Below are 16,097 nucleotides of genomic sequence, written 5' to 3'. Positions count from 1 at the left end.
CGTGCATAAATATAAATAAATTAAAAGTCTTTGTAAAAAAGTGCCAAAGTGAGGGTGATTCCTTGTTTCTCCTCGCCAGGTGCCTTAAGATCTTCCTATGCGCTCACCTTTATGTTTGCCTGAAAGAATTCAGGCAAATACGCTTTTTGATCCTTCCAGGATCAATGGATAAACGCTCTGTGTTAAAGATGTGCCAAGGTGTGGATGTAGGTACTCCTGTACTCTCCTCTTTCTCCTTTATTCCACTGCTCATATGTCGATTGTGAGACCAGCTTTATCTCCTTATTCCCCTCCAGGGGTCATCTCCTTCTCATTTCCTCCTCTTACCCATATACAATTTGGGGGTCAGATGTGGAGAAAATAAAACAAACGATAGTGCCTTATCCTTTAAAAACGATGGAAGTTTATTTCTGCCTGTAGCGGTATTACACAGCTAGATACATTTCCTTGATAGTACAGGGCGGCAAATATATCATGTAGAAATCCTGGGTGAGCAATCCTCAATCTCTGCTCTCCCTCCCTGCCTGCCTCTGTCTGCAGTCGGAATTACCGAGCCTCACCGCTACCACGTCGTGACGTCAGAGCCCCTCCGTGGTAGCGGTGAGGCTCGGTAATTCCGACTGCAGACAGAGGCAGGCAGGGAGGGAGAGCAGAGATTGAGGATTGCTCACCCAGGATTTCTACAGGATATATTTGCCGCCCTGTACTATCAAGGAAATGTATCTAGCTGTGTAATACCGCTACAGGCAGAAATAAACTTCCATCGTTTTTAAAGGATAAGGCACTATCGTTTGTTTTATTTTCTCCACATCTGACCCCCAAATTGTATATGGGTAAGAGGAGGAAATGAGAAGGAGATGACCCCTGGAGGGGAATAAGGAGATAAAGCTGGTCTCACAATCGACATATGAGCAGTGGAATAAAGGAGAAAGAGGAGAGTACAGGAATACCTACATCCACACCTTGGCACATCTTTAACACAGAGCGTTTATCCATTGATCCTGGAAGGATCAAAAAGCGTATTTGCCTGAATTCTTTCAGGCAAACATAAAGGTGAGCGCATAGGAAGATCTTAAGGCACCTGGCGAGGAGAAACAAGGAATCACCCTCACTTTGGCACTTTTTTACAAAGACTTTTAATTTATTTATATTTATGCACGTGCACATGGGAGTGTATAGTTGCACAACTATTACTGGATTGATTGTATATAATTAGAATGGCACTAATTATATGTATTATATATATTCACTTAATATTCACATCATATTAAGGTTTCACATCTTTCATCACACGCATCTAGGTTATGATGTGTGTATTGGTTATTCACTGGGAATAATTTTATTGTATTGATTAATTTATGGCTCACCACTCATGATTAGTATTATGACTTACACTTGATTTCTATATTCATTGATTGAGTTTAACAACCATAGAGTGGATGTAGAGATATACATGCACAATAATAGGAGCGCGGCACTTTAAATACCATTTATATTGATTTGACACCACTAAGTGAGTTTGTGTAAGTGCCAGCGCACCACACATTAAAGATTAGTATATTATTATTATTTAAAACACCTATTGGACTCATAATAGCTCACAAGGATTCACACCATATAACCCTTTGATTGCCCCAGATGTTAACTCCTTCCTGCCCAGTGTCATTAGTACAGTGTCAGTGCTTTTTATTAGCACTGATCATTGTGTTAGTGTCACTGGGGATGTCAGTGGCAGTTAGTCAGCTCCCACCCAGTGTCAGATTGTCCGCCACAGTCCCACTATAAGTCACTGATTGCCGCCCTTACTAGTATAAAAAAAACTAAAAAATTTCAGTATCTACACACAACGCTATTTGTAGACGCTAGAAATTTCACATAAACCAATTAATATACACCTATTGTGATTTTTTTTTTTTTTTCTAGCAAAGACATGTAGGAGAATACATTTTGGCCTAAATTTATGATGAAATTTGTACATTTTTTACTGGATATGTTTTATAGCACAAAGTCAAACATGTATTTTTTTTTTTTTTCAAAATTGTCAGTCTTTTTTTGTGTATAGCCCAATAAAAACCGCACAGGTGATCAAATACCACTGAAAGAAAGCTCTATTTGTGGGAAAAAAAAGGACACAAATTTTATTTATGTACAGCGTTGCATAACTGCGCAATTGTCAGTTAAGTTGACGCAGTGCCATATCGCAAAAAATGGCCTGGTCAGGAAGGGGGGTAAATCTTCCAAGGGGCAAGCGGTTAAAGACTGACAGCAATTAAGGCCTCATAGCCATCTTTTAATACATGGTATAAGATACTGTTTAGGGATCTATTATAAATGAGGGCTTAAAATGTATTAGAATGCATATAAAAAAAAAAAAGTATGTGCTGTTTTATTATGCGTATATTTAAATAAATATTGGTAATTTTCCTGGATATTTTGGTGTAATCTTAGGTACATCAAAAGTCTATATATACTGATCAATTTTATTTGTCCTGGTGACCACTGTCACTAAGACAAAAAGTTATAGAAGATCCTAAACTCTGAAAAGAATTGAGGAGGATGAGGAGGAAAACATTTTATCCCAAAAATAGATTTTAATTGTTTTTCATTGCCATGTTTCAGTTTGGATGTAGCTAAAATGTTGTCCAAGCAACTACTGACAGTTACATTAGTGAAAACGGCAGTTTATTTGATAGTTTAGGTAAACACAGCTCAAACAGCAGTGCGACAATATAAAAATAGGTCAGATTCATTGCACATTACAGGACTTATTCTAGTGAAGCTTTGCATAAAAGTATAAATTAGAAATATTGCCATATCATACACACACAGTGATAACCATGACAGAAGTGAATAATGGAAAAGACACCAAACAGCAGGTAAAAAAGATGGACAGGACCTGTGTCTGTACTGCTTATAGCAAAGATATTGCCTGCTTGGAAAATGGCGCAATGCCTGAACACTTCTCAGCAGTTTCTATATCAGTCTCCAATAAAGTTGGAATCTTACTGTGGGCATACAGTGCAGGATTTCCACACTTATAACAAAGGAGGACTGTCATTCTGTCACTCGGAGAAGGATCCCTTCAAATGATTTTGTAGTGGGTCCTATCCTAGGATGTTATTAGGTTTTACCATTGTCCCCAAATGGAGAACTAATGTTCTCCTACCCTTCAGATAGACCTTGCCTCCTCTCAGTTTATATAGATTTCCATGATTTATAGTAATTCCAGCATACCAAGCTGCTAAAACATATTGCACTCTTCTATAATATGCACTGCAAAATCTTTAAAAATGCTTTTTAAACAAACCCATTGTTCCTATAACTTTTTAGAACAGGGGTCACCAAACCCTCTAAGGAAAGGGCCAGCTTAGAGCCATTTAAACCTTAGGGGGGCCGGATTGTGGCCTTTGGGAGTAAGAAATGTCTTGTCATCAGTGGGAGCAAACAATACCCCATCTTTTTTATCAGTGAGCAAAATTGTGCTCCATCCTTGGTGTCATTGGGAAGAATCATGCCTTATCATTGGTGTCATTGGCAAAATACTGCCCCATCTTTGGTGACAGTGAGAGGAATCGTGCCCCATTGGTCGTGTCATTGGGAGAAATACTGCCCTATCTTTGGAGTCAGTGAGAGGAATTATGCCCTATCGTTGGTGTCATTGGGAAGAATCATATCCGAACGTTGGTGTCATTGGGAGGAATTGCGCACCATCGTTGGTGTCAATGGGAGGAACCGTGCCCCATCATTGTTGTCATTGTGCCTCTTAGTTTATGTCAAAGGGGTGAATTATGCGCCATTGTTGGTGTCAGTGGATGAAACATTGCCCCAAGGGCCAGATAAAAGCAAGCAAAGGGTCACATCCAGGCCGCAGTTTGGAGACTACTGCTTCAAAGAATCACATAACGTGCCATTCTTCTCAGCCCCAGCTTCTCCCAGAACATATACATTTTAGCTATAGCATAGCCTGTTGACTAAATCGGAAATTGTACATACTCCAGCTAAACACAATGAGGCCTCCATTAGTGTTTTAAGTTCAAAATGTACAATGGGGCAATGACATATGGACAATCAAAAAAATCTGTACTTTAACAGAAATGTTTACAGCACTTTCACATAACCCAAACTCTCCATCATGGACAAACAGTGTGATGAAAGTGGCTTACTCCCATCGTCCAAACATTTATCTGTCCCTTTTATTAAAATAAATGATGAGCAGGGTCCAACCACTACTTACAAGGTGAATAACATGGACCTTTGCATGTATACATTCCTGATGTTCCTCAATATTTAGCAACAATATACTTAAAAAAAGCCACCTTTTATCATTACAAATCAGTCCCTGAGCTCCAGTCTAGTTAATTCTCGAGGCTGAGATGATACCACCAGTCTGCAGCAGGCAGTGGGAATCATTTCGTCAGACTTTTCAACACCAGCAAACACATGGCAAGATTCCAATTTTGAAGAAAGTAACAATTTGAGAGGCTTCCATAGGGGGCTGATATTTCAGATGTGATTAAACACAACCAAGAACTGCACAGGCACCAGGATTTACATGATTGTGTCATCCCAGTAAGCGAGCATCTCAGAGACCAGGCAGTAGAACCTCAATCAGGATAACACCACAACAAACATGGAACTATCCTTCTGGGCAGAAAACATTATGAAGACATTGTAAGGGGAAGCTGTTATGATTGTGAGGTAATAAAACCCAGTAGTATACTTACAGATACCTTGCATATATCTATCTATCTATCTATCTATCTATCTATCTATCTATCTATCTATCTATCTCACACAAACACACTATATTGCCAAAGGTAATGGGCCCCCCCTCCAAATCATTGGATTCAGGTGTTCCAATCGCCTCCATTGTCCACATGTGTATAAAATCAAGCACCTAGGCATGCAGACTGCTTCTATAAACATTTGTGAAAGAATGGGTCGCTCTCAACTCAGTGAACTCAAGCGTGGTACTGTGATAGATGACACCTGTGCAATAAGTACATCTGTGAAATTTCCTTGCTACTAAATATTTCACGGTCAACTGTTAGTGGTATTATAACAAGTGGAAGCAACTGGGAACTGACAGAGTAGGGTCAGCACAAGCTGAAGAGCACAGTACACAGAAGTCGCCAACTGTCTGCAGAGTCAATAGCTAAAGACCTCCAAACTTCGTGTGCCCTTCATATTAGCACAACAGTGCAGAGAGCTTCATGTAACGGGTTTCCATGGCCGAGCAGCTGCATCCATGCCTTACATCACCAACTGCAATGCAAAGCATCGGATGCAGTGGTGTAAAGCACGCCACCACTGGACTCTAGAGCAGTGGAGATGTGTTCTCTGGAGTGATGAATCACACTTCTCTGTCTGGCAATTCGATGGAAATGTCTGGGTTTGGCGGTTGCGGAACGGTACTTGCCTGACTGCATTGTGCAGAGTTTGGTGGAGGGGGGATTATGATGTGGGGTTGTTTTTCAGGGGTTGGGCTTGGCCCCTTAGTTCCAGTGAAGTGAACTCTTAAGGCGTCAGCATAACAAGATATTTTGGACAATTTCATGCTCCCAACTTTGTGGGAACAGTTTGGGGATGGCCTATTCCTGTTCTAACATGACTGTGCACCAGTGCACAAAGCAAGGTCCATAAAGACATAGATAAGTTAGTTTGGAATGGAGGGACTTGACTGGCCTGCACAGAGTCCTGACCTCAACCCGAGAGAACACCATTGGGATGCATTAGAGCAGAGACTGTGAGCCAGGCATTCTCGTCCGATGTCAGTGCCTGACCTCACAAATGCGCTTTTGGAAGAATGGTCAAACATCCCACAGACACACTCCTAAACCTTGTGGACAGCCTTCCCAGAAGAGGTGACGCTGTTATAGCTGCAAAGGGTGGGCCAACTCAATATTGAACCCTACGGACTAAGACTGGGATACCAATATAGTTTATGTGTGTATGAAGGCAGGCATCCCAATACCTTTGGCAATATTGTATGTATATTTTATTATACATAAATAAATAAATATCTTTTTAACAAAAGTATGAGGTGTGACAGTTTAATTCTCGGAACGTGTTTTGTAACACTGTGGTGGGGAGTCACACAGCCATACTTACTCTAACCTTACTCTACTCTTACTCTAACTTGAACTCGCCTGAGTTGCAGACCAATTGATTCAGTCTTTATAGACTAGTAGAAGAAATCACACATGTGCATTGTGCTGTTGGCAGAAAATGAGTGACAGGAATCTGGAGCAGTGAATGAACATAAAAATTTTAAGTGAAAACTGGCATAAGTTCAAGCAAAACTTTAGCTGTTACAACAGGTTTATCTCCTTAGAAAATTTCTTAAGACTTCCAAACATTATATATTTTTTAAAGAAGAGGGCCCTAGAGAATAAATTGGTGGGTTTTGCAATTTTTTCATGTCACATGGTATTTGAGCATCGGTTTTTAAAACTCAGTTTTTTTTTAAAAAATACACTTTTTTTGAATTTTAATGTAAAAGAACACAATATATAACTCAATGTGTTAATAAAATATAAAAGATGTTACGCGAGTAAATAGATACTAAACATGTCACGCTTTAAAATTGCGCACGTCCATGCAGCGGTGGCAAACAATGTAAATTTTACTATCCATAGGCGACCACTTTAGATTTACAGAGGTCTGGTGCAAGAATTACTGCCCATAATCTGGCGATTAGTGATACTTCACATGTATGGGACAATCGATTAAATTTTTTTTTTACACAGTCGCTTTAATATTTTTTTTTTTTAAAATCCCTTTTATTGCTGTCACAAGGAATGTAAAGATCCATTGTCACAGCAATAGACATGTGACAGGTACTCTTCGTGGAGGGATCTGGGGTCAATAAGACCCCAAATCCTTCCTCTGCCCTTAAAAGCATTTAATCATACCAAGATCAGTGAGATCAAATGTTTTTCATTTTTAAAAATGGCACCCTTTACCTCCTTGTAAACTGGAAGTGATTTAAGATCATCCCTTCCACGTTACTATATAATAGAGCCCAATAAAGCCAATCCAGTCGTCGTTCTGCTAGTGGAAGCAAAGGCTGGTCAATCAGGACTTCCAGTGGGATGGGAAATCCCGGTAAAGCTGCAGAAGGTGGGGGACATGCCCTCCCACTGTTTGTTAAAGCAATCCAGTGGCTAATTGGCCGCTTGAATTGTTTTTACAAGAGAGCCAACTGTTGGCTCTATAAAAGTACAGCTGCAGGCATCATTCAGGTATAACTACTCAAACTCACGTGGTCAAAGAACTCAAGTGGTTATGGTGAACATTCCATAAGGAAATCGAGTGTTTTTGAATGGTATAGCCATTTAAGGAGGGGCGAGAAAACAAAGAATTAACCTCACCTGAAGAAAGCACATATGTCTTGTTCTCAGTTCAAAACCATTCTGGTATGTTTTGTGATCAAAAGGGGATGGTTCACTACAAGTTCATAGAACATAGTAAAAAGGTGAACCAACATGGTTACTTTGAAATTCTGAAAAGGTTACAGGTATCTGTTTGGAGAAAAAGACCAGAACTCTGGCCTGACAAGTAGATTCTCCATCATGACAATTCTCCTGCGCATGATGTACTAAGTGCATGTTTCAGGCCCAGAAATCCATTCCGAAATTTGACCAACCACCTTAGCCCCCTCACTTAACACCCTGAGACTTTTGGCTCTTTCTGAAATGAAAAAATGCCTTAAGAGGACTCAGATTTGATGACATTTCAGAAATCCAGCATGCCACGACAAAGATACTGCGCAGGTATAGGTCACTTTTTTTTTTTTTTTACAGTCCATCCTGGGAATTAAATTGTCACACCTTGTACTCTACAAAGCAGGTACTTCTACTAGAAAAAAAATTATCACTTCTATTGTAGTAATTCAGCTGTTGTATTTAAGGAAGAATAATAGATAAATGAGCTGTAGTATGAATAAGCTGAGTTTTAGTAAAATGTAGGAACAGGATTAGAAATGATTGTGGAACTAAAAAGTAATACTTATAGGAGTGACAATGGTGGCAAGACGTCTTATTTAGCAGATAAAAAAAAACCTGGGCAGGTAACAAATGAAAGCTTTGATGATACAATCCTGGAAAGAACAGTCGTATGGACAAGAAGTTAGTTAGAAAAAAGTTATTTCATTTCAGCATTACCAAATTACTGTGACTGTACAAGAGAGTCAAAAACTATGAGTAATGGGTGTGTACACGGAAGGAAGTTTCAGGATAGCTTCCAAAGGATTCTCGTCATGGTTCTGGAAAGGGTTGTGTCACTGTGTAGCCATGGGTTGTCGTATGGTTCCCGCCTGTGAAGGTATTTTTTGGCTTCTCTCTGCAGACAGTCTCTTCAAATGTTCTGTATAGAAACCATTGAAATCCAACCTGTAAAATAAAGTGTTCATTACAATCCTGCCATTTAGGCAACATTGATTAAACCAGCCTCTCTCAACCTTTTTAACGGAGGTTGAGGAATCCTTGAAATAACTATCCAGGCTTAAGGAACCCCTACTAATAATGAACACATCAAAAGTACACAGTACATTCGTAATGGTCACTTACCCTTGGGGATAGCCAAAAAGATAATTGTTCATAGCATAGTGCTTACTCTTACTCATCTGAGAGACAGAAGTTGCTCACTGCACAAGGATCCATGGAACCCTGGTTGAGAAAGGTTGGCTTAGACCAGTGGTCTCCAAACTGTGGCCCTTTGCTTGCTTTTATCCGGCCTTTGGGGCATTATACCCCCTACCATCAGCAACAGTGGGGTATTGTTCCTGCCACTGAAGCCAAATGGTAGAGCACCATTTCTCCTACTGACATGAATGATAAGGCGCTATTCTGCCCACTGACACCAATGATGGGGCACTATTCCTCCTACTGACACTAATGATAAGGCGCTATTCTGCCCACTGACACCAATGATGAAGCACTATTCCGCCCACTGACACCAATGATGGACTACTATTTCTCCCACTGACACCAATGATGGAGTACTATTCCTCCCACTGACACCAATGATGGAGTACTATTCCTCCCACTGACACCAATGATGGAGTACTATTCCTCTCACTGACACTAATAATGGTGCATTATTCCTCCTACTGAAACCAATGATGGGGCACTATTCCTCCCACTGAGAGCAATGCTGGGGCATTATTCCTCCCACTGACACCAATGATGGGGCACTATTCCTCCCACTGACACCAATGATGGGGCACTATTCCTCCCACTGACACCAATGATGGGGCACTATTCCTCCCACGGACACCAATGATGGGGCACTATTCCTCCCACGGACACCAATGATGGGGCACTATTCCTCCCACTGAAACCAATGCTGGGGCACGATTCCTCCCACTGAAACCAATGCGGGGCACTATTCCTCCCACTGAAACCAATGATGGGGCACGATTCCTCCCACTGAAACCAATGCGGGGCACTATTCCTCCCACTGAAACCAATGATGGGGCACTATTCCTCCCACTGAAACCAATGCTGGGGCACTATTCCTCTCACTGAAACCAATGATGGGGCACTATTCCTCCCACTGAAACCAATGCTGGGGCACTATTCCTCCTCCTGACAGTAATGCTGGGACACGATTCCTCCCACTGAAACCAATGCTGGGACACTATTCCTCCCACTGAAACTAATTATGGGGCACTATTCCTCTTACTGAAACCAATGATGGGGCACTATTCCTCCCACTGACACCAGTGATGGGGCACTATATCTCCCGTTAATACCAATGATGAGGCATTGTTTATTCTCACTGATGCCAGGACATTTTCTTCTCCCACTGGCCACAGTCCAGCCCCACTAAAGTCTGAAGGACAGTAAACTGGCCCCTCGTTTATAAAGTTTGGAGACCCCTGCCTTAGACCATATATAGCTGGTAACATGTAACATGCTGAGGCAGATTTATAAAGATTGAAATAGAAGATGTCAATCTGTAGAGTCCGTAGCAGCAACACAAAGTTCACCACTCATTTTCCAAAAAAGTAAACTTTAGAAAATAACCAATGATGGGGCACTATTCCTCCCACTGAAACCAATGATGGTGCACTATTCCTCTCACTAAAACCAATGATGGTGCACTATTCCTCTCACTAAAACCAATGGTGGGGCACTATTCCTCCCACTGAAACCAATGATGGGGCACTATTCCTCCTACTGACAGCAATGCTGGGACACGATTCCTCCCACTGAAACCAATGCTGGGACACGATTCCTCCCACTGAAACCAATGCTGGGACACTATTCCTGCCACTGAAACCAATGATGGGGCACTATTCCTCCCACTGAAACCAATGATGGGGCACTATTCCTCCCACTGAAACCAATGATGGGGCACTATTCCTCCCACTGAAACCAATGATGGGGCACTATTCCTCCCACTGAAACCAATGATGGGGCACTATTCCTCCCACTAAAACCAATGCTGGGGCCCTATTCCTCCCACTGAAACCAATGCTGGGGCCCGATTCCTCCCACTGAAACCAATGCTGGGGCACGATTCCTCCCACTGAAACCAATGCTGGGGCACTATTCCTCCCACTGAAACCAATGATGGGGCACTATTCCTCCCACTGAAACCAATGATGGGGCACTATTCCTCCCACTGAAACCAATGCTGGGGCACTATTCCTCCCACTGAAACCAATGATGGGGCACTATTCCTCTCACTGAAACCAATGATGGGGCACTATTCCTCCCACTGACACCAATGATGGTGCACTATTCCTCTCACTAAAACCAATGATGGTGCACTATTCCTCTCATTGAAAACAATGGTGGGGCACTATTCCTCCCACTGAAACCAATGATGGGGCACTATTCCTCCTCCTGACAGTAATGCTGGGACACGATTCCTCCCACTGAAACCAATGCTGGGACACTATTCCTCCCACTGAAACTAATTATGGGGCACTATTCCTCTTACTGAAACCAATGATGGGGCACTATTCCTCCCACTGACACCAGTGATGGGGCACTATATCTCCCGTTAATACCAATGATGAGGCATTGTTTATTCTCACTGATGCCAGGACATTTTCTTCTCCCACTGGCCACAGTCCAGCCCCACTAAAGTCTGAAGGACAGTAAACTGGCCCCTCGTTTATAAAGTTTGGAGACCCCTGCCTTAGACCATATATAGCTGGTAACATGTAACATGCTGAGGCAGATTTATAAAGATTGAAATAGAAGATGTCAATCTGTAGAGTCCGTAGCAGCAACACAAAGTTCACCACTCATTTTCCAAAAAAGTAAACTTTAGAAAATAACCAATGATGGGGCACTATTCCTCCCACTGAAACCAATGATGGTGCACTATTCCTCTCACTAAAACCAATGATGGTGCACTATTCCTCTCACTAAAACCAATGGTGGGGCACTATTCCTCCCACTGAAACCAATGATGGGGCACTATTCCTCCTACTGACAGCAATGCTGGGACACGATTCCTCCCACTGAAACCAATGCTGGGACACGATTCCTCCCACTGAAACCAATGCTGGGACACTATTCCTGCCACTGAAACCAATGCTGGGACACTATTCCTGCCACTGAAACCAATGATGGGGTACTATTCCTCCCACTGAAACCAATGATGGGGCACTATTCCTCCCACTGAAACCAATGATGGGGCACTATTCCTCCCACTGAAACCAATGATGGGCCACTATTCCTCCCACTGAAACCAATGATGGGGCACTATTCCTCCCACTGACACCAGTGATGGGGCACTATATCTCCCGTTAATACCAATGATGAGGCATTGTTTATTCTCACTGATGTCAGGACATTTTCTTCTCCCACTGGCCACAGTCCAGCCCCACTGAAGTCTGAAGGACAGTAAACTGGCCCCTCGTTTATAAAGTTTGGAGACCCCTGCCTTAGACCATATATAGCTGGCAACATGTAACATGCTGAGGCAGATTTATAAAGATTGAAATAGAAGATGTAAATCTGTAGAGTCTGTAGCAACAACACAAAGTTCACCACTCATTTTCCAAAAAAGTAAACTTTAGAAAATAAAAGCATAAATTAGACTGTTCACACACCATCTACTTGACACTTCATACAGATTTAATAAATGAGTCCCGTAGTTTCACAAAAACATTTATACTTGAAGAAGAACTCCACCTCAGTTTTGGACAGGATGTACAAGGGTTAAAATCCCATCAATTTTTTATTGCTGCTCATGTCCTTGATGGTTTCATTTCCCTTCATGTCTTGTTGTTGTAATCATTGCTTTTGGGACAGAGAATGAGGGGAAAATCCTAACAAAGAATCTAACACTTTCCTATTTTAATAACAAAACTTGCCAGTGTTGTCATTCAAGAGATTTCTCTAGGAATCAAGAAATTTCCTGTTCCAATGACCACTGTATGGAGGCCAGGAAGTTACAGAAGGTCCCATCAACTGGAACACAGACATCAATAAAACAGGAGGTCTACCTAATTCCAACCACATCCAAAACAAAAAGGTGTTGGCATAACCTACAAATAATGCACAAATCACTATGCAATTTAAAGCCTACTTCTGGGAATAACGAAAAACTACCCTATACAGTAGGGCCCCACCACACTGCAAGGGTTAAATGCTCATTAACTCTAGGGGATGAGAAATAATGTCTTCCTCACATTACTCCAGCAGGTTCCCTCCATCTGGGCAAACTGGCACCCCGAAGCCTCTTCTATAGGGCGTTCTGGGCTGAGGTCACACAATGATGGTATCAAGTACAAAGCAAAGCAATAGAACAGACCACTAACAAGCCACAGCAGAGAACAGCACCAGGGAACAGGAAGAACTGTGCAGAGAGACTGTCAGCTGTCCCATTGGAGGATAGACAGCAGTCGGTTTCCCTGCACAACCAGAAAACTTACCACACTGGGATGGATGTGCTCTTATGCCTAGTGTGGTCAGTTTGACATAGGAAAGCAGAGGGACTGGCAGGACCACCAGATTTTTCACACAAAAGGAAGAAATGCAAAGAGAACAGGATAATTTTTAATACAAGTAACATGGTACAGCAGACACATATCAGAAATATGAAATGTTGGGGAAGCATATACGTTACCAATCATTTAACCCTTAAAGTGTGGGATTTGGGAAATGTTATTAAACAAAAGTGAGGCTGGCGGGGGCCGCAGGAGCACCTGCTATAACGTTCCAGTTTTGCCATTTTATTTTATTTGCAACTTTGGTTCTACTTTAAAAATAATTTTTCCATTTCAATCTACAGCCAGCGATAAGGCCTCGTGTACACTGCTGCTCTTAAACATGAGTTTAAGAGCTTTTGGCGGTTTGTTTATTTTTACAAAGCCCCTGAACTTAACTTAATACAAACCTAGGTATCCATGTACACATAGGCTTTTACCAGCGTTTAGGAGCTGTAGAATTTAGGGGCACTTAAACGTCACAGAATAATTGCATTCAGAAAAGGAATGTTTTGGCCAAAAAAAACGCTAAAACACGTCAAAAACTAATTTAAATGCTAGCTGCATTTAGCACTTGGGCGTTTATTCATGTCCATGGAAAATACTCTGGGCAAACAAATGGATAAATGTGCAAGTGCTAGATGTGGTATGCGTTTACACTCGTTTTTGCCACATGTAGAGTTTTCCTGCTGCCAGGAGAGCTAAACGTCTAGGGGAGTCCATGTGTACTACATGAGGTCTAATTGTCTTAATCTGGATATATTTGCAAACACAGGAACAATTATTTTGTTGACAGGATTTTTGGAAAACAAACGCAGAGGAACCCTTAAAATAACTTTCTGATCTCAGGGAACCGCTGATAAATATGATTATATCTACAATGGACGATACATTAGTGTGATAGCCAGTGAGAATGCTCCTTACACTTGTGGTCGCTGGGAAGAATTACCCCTTAGAGATAGCTAAAGGGATCAATGGGGTAATCGTTCATTGCTCAACAAACCCCTAGCAACCTATGGAGGAACCCTGAAATATACAATGCCTGATCTGGAGGGCTTTTCCCCAAGAAAATATGACTCTTACTTTAACAGCAAAAGCATTTTGTGAAACATTTCAACTGTGACAATTCTCACCTGTATATAATGTTGATCATGCTGTGCTCGCAGTCATTGGTACTGTACATGCTCAGTTTATCAAGGAGGTCCATGAGATGTGTGGAAAAGTTGCTGTCGAAATTGTTGATGGTGGATTCAAAGCCAGTTGAAGATTGAAAGGCATCAACATGCTCTGCCAGAAACTGAAAAAGAAAGAAAACCTTTTTTGCCCTTACTGTACTACTGTCTGGGGTTTACCAAACCAGATATGCAAATCAAGACTTTCCAAATGGATTTGCAGGGACAGGGAAATGCATTGTGGGTATGAGCAGGTGGAAGAGTGCTGTCTAATCTCCTCACAAGTAACTGTGATGGCCTTGAGCAGTATTGCAGTAGTTATATACCACCAACAGGCATGTACTACCTGCCACTGAGCGTACTTGTGTTAATATTTTAGTTTAGCTACAGACTTGTGCCTAAATATGCAGAAATTTCTGTCTTTACTCAGATCACCTTAGAAGTGAGTTTCTTCTTCACAGCTTCTTCTGTTTTCTCATTCTGTGTGGGTGGTCCCATCATGGTTCCACGTTCCAGTGTCAAACGCTCCATCTCTGTCTGTACCTGCATGCTGTGTGTAAACCGCTAAAAGAGCAAAAATATCCACAATGAACACTTGCAGTATTTGAGAAGGATAACAAATATAATATATGGACTGTATGCACAAACTATATACAATTACTGGGTTTCTATGGCTCTCAGGCGCTCAGTGAATTCAAGAGTGGTACCTTGATAGGTTGCCATCTGTGCAATAAGTCCATCTGCTACTAAATATTCCACGGCCAACTGTTAGTGATATTATAACAAAGTGGAAGCAACTGGGAACAACAGCAACTCAGCCACGAAGTGGTAGGCCACGTAAAATGACAGAGCGGTGTGAGCGCATGCTGAAGCACACAGTGCACAGAAGTCGCCAACTGTCTGCAGAGTCAATAGCTAAAGATCTCCAAACTTCGTGTGGCCTTCAGATTAGCACAACAGTGCATAGAGAGCTTCATAGAATGGGTTTCCATGGCCAAGCAGCTGCATCCAAGCCTTACATCACCAAATGCAATGCAAAGCGTCAGATGCAGTGGTGTAAAGCATGCTGCCACTGGACTCTGGAGCAGTGGAGACGTGTTCTCTGGAGTGACAAATTATGCTTTTCTGTCTGGCAATCCGGACATGTCTGGGCTTGGCAGTTGCCAGGAGAACAGTACTTGCCTGACTGCATTGTGCCAAGTGTAAAGTTTGATGGAGGGGTGATTATGGTGTGGGCTGTTTTTCAGGGGTTGGGCCAGGCCCGCTAGTTCCACTGAAGGGAACTCTTAGAGCATCAATTTCATGCTCCCAACTTTGTGGAAACAGTTTGGGGATGGCCCCTTCCTGTTCCAACATGACTGAGCACCAGTGCACAAAGCAAGGTACATAAAGACATGGATGAGCGAGTTTGGGGTGGAGGAACTTGACTGGCCTGCACAGAGTCCTGACCTCAACCCCATAGAGCACCTTTGGGATGAATTAGAACGGAGACTGCAAGCCAGGACCTCGTCCGACATCAGTGCCTGACCTCACAAATGTGCTTCTGGAAGAATAGTGAAACATTCCCATAGACACACTCCTAAACCTTGTGGACAGCCTTCCCAGATGAGTTGAAGCTATTATAGCTGCAAAGGGTGGGCCAACTCAATATTGAACCCTACGGCGTAAGACTTGGATGCCATTAAAGTTCATGTGTGCGTAAAGGCAGGCATCCCAATACTTTTGGAAATATAGTGTATGTCTTGAATTCAAGTATTATGAATTTTACGAATTGTACTTGTATGCCAAGTGTGTGCAGCCTTTCCTATAATAATTGAAGTAAGGACTCATACAAGAGGGTCTAACATTCTTTTTTGGCAAGTAAAATCCAAGCTGGGAAATGATTTTAAAGTAGAATGACAGGCTTCTATAAAAAAAAAAAAAAAAGTGTGCTTAAAGTGGTTCTCTAAAAAGGTAGAATTTTTTTCCGT

The 16,097-nt window shown here is 41.9% G+C and overlaps 1 protein-coding gene across 2 annotated transcripts in view; it reads right to left on the bottom strand.

Annotated features, from left to right (window-relative positions):
- Positions 1–2,665: 2,665 nt before the first annotated feature.
- The window catches only part of TUBGCP2 (tubulin gamma complex component 2), a 58,794-nt gene continuing 45,362 nt past the window's right edge, over positions 2,666–16,097 (bottom strand). For both annotated transcript variants that reach the window (XM_089680033.1, XM_089680032.1), the window contains exons 16-18: positions 14,563–14,691; positions 14,089–14,252; positions 2,666–8,393 (exon numbers count right to left, since the gene is read on the bottom strand). In XM_089680033.1, coding sequence (XP_089536159.1) covers positions 8,282–8,393; positions 14,089–14,252; positions 14,563–14,691 — 405 coding nt within the window. In that variant the 3' untranslated portion in view covers positions 2,666–8,281. The remainder of the gene's footprint in view (positions 8,394–14,088; positions 14,253–14,562; positions 14,692–16,097) is intronic.

This window comes from Staurois parvus, unplaced genomic scaffold (assembly GCF_062004578.1).
Source record: "Staurois parvus isolate SC_StPar_1 unplaced genomic scaffold, SC_StPar_1.0 ptg000234l, whole genome shotgun sequence".
Lineage (NCBI taxonomy): Eukaryota > Metazoa > Chordata > Amphibia > Anura > Ranidae > Staurois > Staurois parvus.
Note: the sequence above shows the minus strand (reverse complement) of the source record. Positions and strands in the feature narration are given on the sequence as shown.